Here is a 12,792-nt window from a genome sequence, read left to right as displayed (position 1 = left end):
TTTCTAATAATCTCTTTATTTCTTTATAACATCTTGTAGAGTAACCTGAGACTAGAAGATTTCGATTCACCTTTGAGGTCCTTTAACAACCAAGTTGCACTCAAGAAACCTCACACAATCCCGATGGAACGACGAACATAGAAAGAGGTTAAGCAAGAAATCGAAACAAATCACTCTCTTGATAAGAACCTGAATCTCATTGCTTATATACTCACTCCCACTTGTAACTGACGTAGCCGCTATCGCATGGCACCTTTAACCGGCTTTAAGAGATTGCGACTGCCACTTCATTAGCTCTCAGTTGACTTGAGATTCCAAACCGAAGAAACAGACTGCGTTTTAATCAACTTCTTGGTACTCCGATCTTACTAAACCGAGTGAGATAACCAAAGACAATCAACGACCAACTTCACGTCTTCAACACATCTAAAGGGGATAAACCGGAAATGTCGATTGAATCTAACCGGAAAATTTGGAAGAATCTAGATTGTACCCATGAGAGCGCATCAAGTGATTTGGACAAGCATGTGGGGATCCACCCATTACACATCCACATTAGTCTGTTTTTTGTTGTTGTTGTTGTTGATAAAAGACTAATCGTCTATAATCAATTGTGCGATAAGGATGTGAAGACGTAGTAGGACTTGTCCAAGTACGAATCAAAAAATATCTGATTATACATATTTATTGAGAATTTCAGATGATTGAATTGAAATGAGAAAAAAAGAAGTGAAGAAATAAATGTGGTTGATGTGTGACCGCAGCAGCAGCGAACACAATGTGGGAGAGTGGACTAGTTGTTGTTGTCACGTAATATCTTGTTTGTTGATACCTTATACAATACAAGTGTTCGACCTACATTTCGTGCCAGTTTAAATTATGGTTGGTGCGTATGTACACATATAATACGCACTCGTCTTTAGCTACTTTCATCTAGTATTTTATAAATGTCGTACTAGATTCATATTTTTAAAAATATATAATTAGTGAATACGAAACAGACATTCAATACCATAAGAAAAGAACAGTTCTAGATTAGTGTGAAAACTGGTAAGTAAAGTAAATAAATTAATACTAACTCCGAACCTAACGAACATTAATAATGAAAAAAGTAAACGGCGTTAAAAGACAAAAAAAAGAAAGAAAAAAAAAAGAATACGGCGTCAGAACGACCGTTAAAAAATCAGCCGAATCGTAGATAATGTGTGGCTAATAATAGGCTCCGGATTTCACGGCGTCTGTCTCTAACAGTTAAAAACTTTTTTTGTCGGGACTGCAAATTCGCATTTATCTTGTTGTTGTTGGTCAAATTACAAGAGTAAAGACCATGCATAAATCACTCTTTTTAATTATCTAAATTTTCTTTATTTATAATCACGAAGTCGTGACTCTCATGAGTAGTCAAAAACACTAATTAAAAATGAAAACGCTGTATCTATATCTTAAAACTGTCATTAGCACGTTACGATGACCACTAAATAATTTAGATTACCTCACCACCACCGTCACCGTATTAAATGCAACTTTTATGTATATACAGATAAGTTTCACGCATTTGGAAGAGTAGTAGGAGCTAGGAGTATGTGTATGTCACACAATTTTCATAAGAAAGGAATAATATACATTTCTTTTATAGAAGCAAATGGAAATAATGTGAAGAAAAATCCAAGATCTATTACAAAAATTAATTGTTTTTTTTTTTTTTGGAAAGACAAATCGATATTATTAGTAGTTAGCCGATTAATGCCGAAATCGACTCAATTATACATGTAAGAAAAAGAAAAAAAAATCAAACACCATATCCTTTTCTTTATCTTCAGTAGATTGTTTTTTAATTTTCTTACCAATTTTGATTTTTGACACAATCAATTGTTAATATATTTACCTAAAATAGAATTTTGCATAATATTGTCAGATCTTAACGCTGTTAAAATTATAAACATAGTAGATAATCTCATTTTCTTAGCCGTGTATGTAAAGTTATAATTATAATTTATAAACATAGTAGATAATCTCATTTTCTTTGATTTTTTTTTTTTTACTAATAGTCTTTTACCACTTAATTATGCCGTGTTGCCAGCTGTATACTACTCTCTCTCTCACACACACAACACTCAAGAGAAAGGGCAAAACTTAAATTTTGCATTTTTAATAAATATGGTTCATTCCTTTTTTTTTTTTTTTTTTTTTTTTTTTTTTTTTTTTTTTTTTTTTTTTTTTTTTTTTTTNTTTTGTATTTACTTTTTGAATGAGCAAAAACAAAAGGTCATGCTTTTATGATCCTTTCTTCTTCTTCATTAACTTACTTTACATTTTTTTTTCTGTATTCTCTTCTATCTTCCTCGATCTCCGCCGATTCCATCGTCTTAATTTTGTCTTTCCCTTTCTCTCTTCTGTTACCCAAAAGAAAAAAAAAACAAACCTTTTCTTCTTCTTCCTCTTCTTCTTCTTCTTCAATGCCTCCTTAAAACCCTAGATCAAAATTCTCAAAGGCGGCTGCTTTAAGCTCAAGTTTTGATTTTTATTTTTTTTTCTCACTGAAAAGATGATGACTTCTCATCTGGGTATCCTCTGTTTCTTCATATCTTTACTGGGTTTTCTCAATTTCTCAGTTTCTCAGAACGGTGTCGATGATTCGACTATGAAAGCACTCAAATCGAGTCTGAATCTCACATCAGACGTCGATTGGTCTAACCCTAACCCTTGTAAATGGGTTTCTGTTGAATGCGATGGGAGTAACCGTGTCACTAAGATTCAGCTTAAACAAAAAGGCATCCTTGGTACTCTTCCTCCTGATCTTCAAAACCTCTCTGAATTGGTTATTCTCGAGCTCTTCCTCAATCGAATCTCTGGTCCCATTCCTGATCTCTCCGGTCTCTCTCGTTTACAGACGCTTAACCTACACGACAATCTCTTCACTTCCGTTCCTAAGAACCTCTTCGCTGGTATGAACTCTCTTCAGGAAGTGTATCTCGAGAACAATCCTTTATCACCTTGGCAAATTCCGGATACCATCAAAGAAGCTACCTCTCTCCAGAANTAAAGGCGGCTGCTTTAAGCTCAAGTTTTGATTTTTTTTTCTCACTGAAAAGATGATGACTTCTCATCTGGGTATCCTCTGTTTCTTCATATCTTTACTGGGTTTTCTCAATTTCTCAGTTTCTCAGAACGGTGTCGATGATTCGACTATGAAAGCACTCAAATCGAGTCTGAATCTCACATCAGACGTCGATTGGTCTAACCCTAACCCTTGTAAATGGGTTTCTGTTGAATGCGATGGGAGTAACCGTGTCACTAAGATTCAGCTTAAACAAAAAGGCATCCTTGGTACTCTTCCTCCTGATCTTCAAAACCTCTCTGAATTGGTTATTCTCGAGCTCTTCCTCAATCGAATCTCTGGTCCCATTCCTGATCTCTCCGGTCTCTCTCGTTTACAGACGCTTAACCTACACGACAATCTCTTCACTTCCGTTCCTAAGAACCTCTTCGCTGGTATGAACTCTCTTCAGGAAGTGTATCTCGAGAACAATCCTTTATCACCTTGGCAAATTCCGGATACCATCAAAGAAGCTACCTCTCTCCAGAATCTTACACTCTCCAATTGCAGCATTTTTGGGGAGATCCCAGATTTATTCGGTTCTGTCTCACTTCCAAGCTTGAAGAATCTTAAATTGTCTCAGAACCGTTTACAGGGAGGCTTACCTCAGAGTTTTGCTGGTACTTCGCTTCAGACTCTGTTCTTGAACGGTCAAATGAGTGATTCGAAGCTTAACGGATCCATCTCGGTATTGAGTAACATGACTTCGCTCGTTGAGGTTTCTCTTCAAGGAAATGACTTCTCAGGTCCAATTCCTGATCTCTCTGGTTTACTATCTCTCCGTTCGTTTAATGTTAGAGAGAATCAGCTTACTGGTCTTGTCCCTCAGTCTTTGATTCGTATGAATACGCTTGCTACTGTGAATCTAACCAATAACCATTTTCAAGGACCTACTCCGTTATTTGGTAAATCCGTTGGTGTTGATATATTTAAGAAGACGAATAGTTTTTGTACTGATGCACCTGGTGGTCCGTGTGATACTCGTGTCGATATTTTGCTCTCTGTAGCCGAATCATTTGGATATCCAGTGAAGCTTGCTGACAGTTGGAAAGGAAACGATCCGTGTGTTAATTGGGTTGGGATTACTTGTTCTGGAAGTAACATTACGGTGGTTAATCTGAGGAAACAGGGACTCTCTGGTACAATTTCCTCGAGTTTAGCCAATCTTACTTCATTGGAGACCATCAATCTTTCTGATAATGATCTCTCCGGGCCTATACCGGCTGAGCTTACAACGTTGCCTAAGCTTAGGACACTTGATGTGTCTAACAACGATATCTTTGGAACACCGCCAAAGTTTAGGGAGACTGTGAATGTGGTGATTACAGGGAATGCTAACATCGGGAAGGATGGACCTAGCAGACCGAGTGGTACTCCTGGAGCTTCACCAGGAGGTAATAAACCTTCAGGAGGAAGTGGTGGCAGTGAAACTTCTAAGAAATCAAGCAATGTCAAAATTATTGTTCCTGTGGTCGGTGGAGTTGTTGGTGCATTGTGTCTGGTTGGGCTCGGCGTGTGTCTGTACGCGAAGAAAAGGAAGCGACCTGCTAGAGTTCAGAGTCCAACCAGCAACATGGTGATTCATCCGCATCATTCGGGTGACAACGATGACATTAAACTCACTGTTGCAGCTTCTAGTCTTAACAGCGGCGGAGGAAGTGATAGCTACAGTCACAGCGGAAGTGGGGGGAGTGATATTCACGTTGTGGAAGCTGGGAACTTGGTTATATCGATTCAGGTTTTGAGGAATGTGACGAATAACTTCAGCGAAGAGAATATTCTTGGGAGAGGTGGTTTTGGGACAGTTTACAAAGGTGAACTTCACGATGGAACAAAAATAGCTGTAAAAAGAATGGAGTCTTCGGTTGTGAGTGACAAGGGACTTGCTGAGTTTAAATCTGAGATCACTGTTCTGACTAAAATGCGTCATCGTCATCTCGTTGCGCTTCTCGGGTACTGCCTTGATGGGAATGAGAGGCTTCTTGTCTATGAATACATGCCGCAGGGGACACTGAGTGAGCATTTGTTTCAATGGAAAGAGCGAGGGCTAAAACCTCTAGACTGGACTAGACGGTTGGCGATTGCTTTGGATGTAGCTCGAGGTGTTGAGTATCTGCACACACTTGCGCATCAGAGCTTCATCCATAGGGACCTAAAGCCATCAAACATCCTTCTTGGTGATGATATGCGCGCTAAAGTCTCTGACTTTGGGTTAGTACGTTTAGCTCCTGATGGCAAATACTCCATTGAGACTCGTGTCGCTGGGACTTTCGGATATCTTGCCCCAGAATACGCAGGTTTGCAATCTCTTTGAACTTACCCAAATATGTTACAGTTTCATACTTAGGCCGAGTGTTAAAGTTTCATGATTTGATCGTTTTGTATTTACCCAAGTGTTAAAGTTTCATCCTTTGATCGTTTTGTAACTGCTCTATACTCTGGTTTTGGCAGTGACGGGAAGAGTGACAACTAAAGTAGACATTTTCAGCCTTGGGGTCATACTTATGGAGCTAATCACTGGTCGTAAAGCCCTAGACGAGACACAACCGGAAGACAGCGTCCATCTAGTCACATGGTTCCGTCGGGTAGCAGCCAGCAAGGACGAAAATGCCTTCAAAAACGCAATCGATCCAAACATCAGCCTAGATGACGAAACTGTAGCCAGTATTGAAAAAGTCTGGGAGCTTGCTGGTCATTGCTGTGCCCGTGAGCCTTACCAAAGACCAGACATGGCTCACATTGTCAACGTTCTTTCTTCACTCACCGTCCAATGGAAACCCACTGAGACTGACCCCGATGACGTCTATGGGATAGACTACGATATGCCACTTCCACAGGTGCTCAAGAAATGGCAAGCCTTCGAAGGACTTAGCCAGACTGCGGATGACTCGGGATCTTCCTCTTCGGTTTATGGAAGCAAAGACAATACGCAGACAAGTATCCCAACTCGTCCATCTGGATTTGCTGATTCGTTCACTTCTGTGGATGGACGTTGAAGAAGTCAAGATTGCGTTTTCTGATTACCTTGGAACTGTTAAAAACGTTTTAGTAGAAGAAGCATTGTGTGATAAATCTCTCTCTCTCTCTCTTTTTTTTGTCTTCTTTTATTTTCTCTGAAGCATTTACTTATGACTTCGTTTTTATTTACTGCAAGCTTTTGGTTAGTGTATTTATCTATCTATCTATCTACTTTGTAGTGTTTATGCAAAGATAACGATCTTTGAGAGGTCTCTTACATATGAAGCTCTTTCTTTCTATCTTTTGAGCGTCTTACACGTTTTTTTTTTGTTCAAACGTTTCAATATTTAACCAAATTGTAGCTGAAAAATCGATCCTAGTACTTCTAGTTTCACACCACCAAGTTCGCCCTAACCGAACTCTCTCTGGCACAACCACCGAGGTCTTATCTCCCGGCGGTGCCGAGGCCGATCGGCGTCGCTGGGCTCTGGTTTTGCCATCTCTGTTCTCTCCTCTGTCTGCAAACCTCGTTCGTGTACGCTCTTAGTTCCACCGAAGGCTCCCTGAGAGCCCAGATCTCAAATCCGCTAATGCATTAGCTTCATCTCCTTAACCTCTCGCCTCCACTTCCGTCTCCCTCTCTCGGCGAGGCTGCTCTCATGAGTCTCCAGCCGCTTGAGTTTAACCCTCAACCCCACGATAGACCCGGTATCAATGGCGTCTATCTCTCGATCTGGTCCTCTCCACAGTCAACCTATACATCTCTCCGCTCCTCGGATTCATATCCTCTCTCCAAGTGCTTTGCTTGGTTGCAGCTGGACGGGAGCTCTGTGTTGACGCCGGAGCCATTGAAGATCTTGACGAAGAAAACCATAACCCCAGCTTGCTCTGTCCCAACCTTGATACCCCTTTGGCCCAGGTTTGATCCCCATTCTTATGACAGAACCCTAGTAGATAGTCTATCTTATTTAGACTATGATTCATCCCTACACTAGAAGTTACTCAGACCCGATTATAACTGCCTTATATCAAAGTCAATTTGGATAGTATTGTTGTCTTCTGCTTGGTCAAGACGAGGTTTCCTCGATAGCAGAATATTGGTATCTTCTACTTTGCTTGAGAACATCTTGTGTCGAGTTCAGTGTGAATCCTGGTTTGACCTAAATTCCACTCTCTCCCACCCTAGTCAACGTTTGGTTTGCTTAGTGGTATCATTAGTTTGAAGACTGCTTATGATCCTTAAGCCACCGATATTATTAGAATGGTATAAGAGTCCTTTGAAAACCGTGTTTGTCGGATCTCCTAGGGATGTTTTCTTCGATGGAGAAATCTTGGTGAAGCTTGGCATTATGATCCCACCTATACAGAATTGGGGTTACCGATGCTTAACCAGTCTCCTACCTTCACCTCGCCTGATTACAAAGACCTCCAAACCGCAAGTTATCTACTTTATGAAGCCCTCTTATGTAAACTTGAAGACTAGTGGCATTATGGCCTCTACTCAAAGTAGTAGTGATTACCACAATCTCTTTAAGCTCTCTTCACCCAACCATGGAACCGTAACTACCTTTGTAGTGATCAGCTTCCAGAGCTCTATCCTTGCTCAACCGTTTGTCAAAGCTCTACCCAGAGTAGTTCCCCTCACTCCCGTGAGGCACCCAGCTTTGCTATCTTCATCGCCACATAGTCTTCGATCCAAGACAATGGCCACCTACGCCTCCACTGACCTGCTGATGGAGTCAACATCGATTTGCCTTGACTTCACAGGTTCCAGTTTGCTCCCCAGCATGTGGTTCATAGCTCTCAAGCTCCTACCATCGATTGTTTCTATCTACTTGTATCTCTTTTACTGTTTTATGCTTTGGGCAAGACCCTCTTATGTTGTACCTTGAAAACATTCTCTGCTTTGTTTGTTACCTTCTATATTAATGGAATGATAACAACTGTTTGATAAAAAAAAAAAAAAACTTTTAGTTTTCTGTTTAATATTTTAATGTATTCAAACTTTTTAACTATTAATAAAATCAATTTCCTCTACTCCTAAATGGTAAAAGCTGATACAAACAATATTCTAAATTCATTGCGTTTATATAAAAATTAACGGAAAATCCGATTGCATTATTTTAACTCGAATTAGTAATAAACATAGATGTTTGTGTAATTTTGTGTGTTTTGAATATTTACTTCATGTAGAGTGGTCAATTTAGGTTGGAGAGTCAAATCTAATCCAATAGACTCATACAAATTGTGGGCGTGTATTCAATTTGAATTTAAGTAATTTTTGAAAAATTTATAAATCTTATGTTATTTAATTATAGATCTTAAAAAATCTCATAAAATTTATTATGTTTGAATTAATGATTTAAAAATTTAATTTAAAATCCAGTGTTATTCAAAACAGTTGTAAATTTGGATTTTAATAGTTTTTTTGGATTGAGGATTTGAAAAGATTTTTTAAGTTAAAAATACAGAAATCTAAATCTTATTTTAGATGAGATTTTAAAGAATTTTACAATAAATCATATCAATGTCCCTAAAATCATCAAAATTATTTAAAATCTCATGAAAACTAAAATCATTTGGGTCAGAGTTTTGGAAGGTTTTCATGAAATGTCTCTTCTGGTATCTTTAAATACTTATTTAAGCTTGATAGAACTTTATCCAGTTTTGATGTAGTATATTATGAAAAATATCATTGCATTTTAATTAATTTAATAACTAACAAAAGAAAAGTTTATATTGATTTATAAAATAATAAAATAATACTTATGAAATTATTTAGCTATTAAAAATCTCATAAAATTTACTATTATTGAATTAATGATTAAAAATTTTAATTTAAAATCCAGTTTAAATTAAACAGTTTGTAAATATGGATTTTAATAGTTTTTTTGGATTGAGGATTTGAGAAGATTTTTTAAGTTAAAAATACAGAAATCCAAATCTCATTATTTTAGGTGGGATTTTAAAAAAATTTACAATAAATCATATCAATTTCCCTAAAATCATCAAAATTATTTAAAATCTCATGAAAACTAAAATCATTTGGGTCAGAGTTTTGGAAGGTTTTCATGAAATGTCTCTTCTGGTATCTTTAAATACTTATTTAAGCTTGATAGAACTTTATCCAGTTTTGATGTAGTATATTATGAAAAAAATATCATTGCATTTTAATTAATTTAATAACTAACAAAAGAAAAATTTATATTGATTTATAAAATAATAAAATAATACTAATGAAATTATTTAACAGATTCTACATCTACAAAGACAATTAAAAAAAAAAAGAGAGCAAATTTACCTTGTTCCTTTTTCTTATTTTTGGTTCTACAAATATATATTGCCCAGATTCAACATGGAGCCCAATGTTTTCGAAAGGGTTTTGGGTTCATACAAAATAAAGAAGCAAATAACATCAAATCCAACAAAATCTTTCAGATATTTGAATCAATATAAATATGAGTTTACTGAATTGAGATTGGTGTAGGACAATTAAAGATTATTGGAGTGTGTTAATCTTTACACTATGAATAAAAGAATGTATTGATCTTAGACAGAGAATTTTAACCTATAAATAATTTTTTGACAATACATATATATAATCTAATTGTAAATTTGGTGTAAAAATTTAATATATACTAACATGTTATATCAATAACTGCAATGAGGTTAATATTAACACCAATCACTATTGTAAATTTGGTATATTAAGATCTCTAAAGTTCTAAACACGATCACATCAATTTGTAATACTGAATCACAGGACAATACATATTTTGTTGGGGGGTTTTTTTTATAGATTTTACCGAATTTGATAATGTACCCAAAGCAAAATAGTGGTATTGACTATGTGTCTAAATCGACGTATGAAACTAAGGAAACTAAATATCTAACATTATAAAATATATAAAATAAATAAATTTATACTATTATTTTGTAACTAATAAAACCAAACTTACGTAAATATTTCTCTGTGTTGTACTACGTAGATCATATCTAGTGCTTTTAAAAAAAATGTCTTAAAAATATTTTCATTACATATGGATAGTTTATTAAGTTTGATAAAGTTATAAGATACTTTTGGATGGTAATTAAAACTATGGAGATTCGAACAAAGTATTTATAAGTATTTATAAGATTTTATAAGTATTTATAAGATTCGAACAAAGTATTTATAAGTATTTATAAGTATTTATAAGATTCGAACAAAGTGTTGGGGTTCAGACTTGTTCTTGTAGCTCGATGGCTCTTTCGGGTACATACTCGAGTTGTCCTTGTTTTCTCCCATTTTTGGCTCTTTAGCACATGTATTCATCCAATATATGCAAATGCAGAAATGCAACATCCTAAATGCTCTAAAACTTGATTCCTACAGTAAATGGTCTAAAAATGCTAAGTTAGAGGTATGAACAATGCAAAATATGGACAAAAAGGGATGCTAAAAACATGTAAATTAGAGTGTTATCAGACACCCAAACTTAAATCTTGCTAGTCCTCTAGCAAGTAAGTAAGAAGGTACAGTTTGAAAGTGGGGACTCATAACCTTAAGATGCTAACCGAAGGATGCAAGCTATAGTACTTAAAGATAGTTTAATGGTGCTAAGATCATTCAACATACTTACAAATATTTTTCTATGCTTATTGCCATGTATCGATCTAGCTCAACCTCCAAGTAAAGATAAGGAACATCTCTTTCACATTCAATTAAGTGTTTGGCAAATTCTTGCAAATGGAAGGTGAATCAAGCTCAATCGGTTTCAAGGGTAAGGCTTTTTGATAAGGTGGTTTCAAACAAATTCTTTAGGTGGTTTCTCTCAAAAAGTGGAATGCTAGACAGTCGTGAAAACTATCTAAGACTGAGAACAATTTGGGCATACAAAGCTTAACTCTTGATGATCTACCCTTTTCTCATACATTCATAATGAATTTTTATTTATTTATTTAAACCTCCTAGAATTTAACTACCCACACCCTTGATTTTAACTCTCTCTATTTTTTAATTCCCTAAGGTTTAGACTTTTAGACTTTAAAATTCTAGCTCTTAATCTCCTTTTTTTTTTTAATTTTTTGTTTCTTTGCTAAACTCCTAATATACATATATTCTTTTTTTTCTTTCTTTCTAGGAGACTATAGCAAGAACTTTTTCTTTCTTTTTTTTTATTTTACTTAGAGACTTAGAGCTAATTAATTCTAACCTTAGGGACTTTTCTCTTTTTTTTTTTTATATTCCACAACCCATCCCCAAATAAACATTCTAACCACCTATCTTTCAAAACCGAATCTATTAGCTAGTTCAAATCTAACTTAGCTAAATCAAGAGGCAGTTCTTTGTCGTTCTCAATACTCTCAAGGTTTCACAACCTATAGCACAATGAAAAAGGCCTCACTCAACAATTCACAACAAGGTTTGAAAGAAAGGTTTGGGTTCATGGGTAGGACAAATGAATCGGGTTAAACGAAAAGATTGGTAGAAAGTGGAGTGCTAACCCGAGTTTAGAGTTACCATGAGCAAGTATTCAAGTTCCATAAGCAAGACAATTAAAGTTCAAATTAAATCCAATAATATAGAGATGTTCTAATGTTCAAGCAAGTGGAGGAAGCATTCAATCGACACAAAGGGTCTAAGCAAAGATTTTTCATTTTTTTCCAAAGATTGATCTAGCAACAATGAACTGTGACTAAGGGCTATAGCTTCAATCCTAAGGTTTGATTTTTAACAAGGTGGTTTTAATCATTGTCCCCTAAGATGCATATGCAACAATCCTATATGAAACAAACTAGACTCAATCCTAATATGTAAATGCAACTACATGAACACTCTTTTTTTTTTTTTTTTTTTTTCGAAATTTTTCAAAATTTTTTGGGTTTTTTAATGCACATAGATGCAGACTCAAATGAATAAAACTAGCATGCAAAAATTTGAAATAATAAAAATAAGAAAATAAAACACAATGTTAAATACATTCTAGGACCCTCCCCCAAACTTAAATTACACAGTCCCTGTGTAAATAAAAGTTGGAAAAGAATCCAAGAAGCACACAAAATAAGATGAAACTAAATGCAATGTTATATACAAGTGTTGGATGAAATTGGTACCTCATGGGTTGGTGAAGAAGGAGGTTGCAGCAGCCTCCATGCTTGCCAACGTATAGCCAGGGTCATCTCCGGCTTCAGCAGGTGCCGGTGTTTGCTCGTCAGAGAGCTCAGATATGCGTACAGACGACTTGCTTGGACCAGCATCCGAGGTGTTGATCGAGGGTGGGATCGCGTAGCTCATCGGGTAGGGCATCGGGTAGTAGGATGGAAATGGTGGAAGAGGCCCAGAATGATCACCGGTGTATCCACTCGCAGGGTGCATCGTGTACGGCATCGTGTATTGCATCTGGTACGGTGGAGGAAAAATTCTAGCATAATCACTCGATTGGGTGCTCGATGGGTGCATCGGATAGTGCATCGTGTACCCCATCGGATTGGGTGTCGGGTAAGCGTCAGAGTGGCTTTTCCTCGATGCTTCTGTTCGGGTGATATCCTCCTCAGCTTGGGGCTCGTATGATGATGCTCTTTGAGGTTCCAGAGGTGGCAGTCCTCGAGTTCCTCCTAGTGGTCCGTTTCTCCCCATCCATGTAGGTGCTTGTGCCGAGGTAGGAGCTGAGGCACAGCTTGCCTTGTCTTGCAACTCCTTGATCTGACCTCCCATTACCTTCACTGAACCGGCAAGATCCTTCACCTTTTTCACC

General features: G+C 36.7%; 1 protein-coding gene across 1 annotated transcript; it reads left to right on the top strand.

Annotated features, from left to right (window-relative positions):
* Window positions 2,250-6,336, top strand: LOC104710112 (receptor-like kinase TMK3). Its single transcript, XM_010426652.2, has 3 exons — window positions 2,250-2,492; window positions 3,046-5,394; window positions 5,549-6,336. The coding sequence occupies exons 2-3, from the start codon at window positions 3,093-3,095 to the stop codon at window positions 6,091-6,093; spliced, it is 2,847 nt and encodes a 948-aa protein (XP_010424954.1). The 5' UTR covers window positions 2,250-2,492; window positions 3,046-3,092; the 3' UTR covers window positions 6,094-6,336.

Source organism: Camelina sativa, chromosome 9, assembly GCF_000633955.1.
Source record: "Camelina sativa cultivar DH55 chromosome 9, Cs, whole genome shotgun sequence".
NCBI classification, from domain to species: domain Eukaryota; kingdom Viridiplantae; phylum Streptophyta; class Magnoliopsida; order Brassicales; family Brassicaceae; genus Camelina; species Camelina sativa.
Note: the sequence above shows the minus strand (reverse complement) of the source record. Positions and strands in the feature narration are given on the sequence as shown.

Coding starts and splice junctions, on each gene's coding strand:
- LOC104710112 (XM_010426652.2), top strand. CDS start 3,093: ATGATGACTTCTCATCTGGGTATCCTCTGTTTCTTCATATCTTTACTG. Junction 5,395..5,548: donor TCTTGCCCCAGAATACGCAG/GTTTGCAATCTC, acceptor TGGTTTTGGCAG/TGACGGGAAGAGTGACAACT.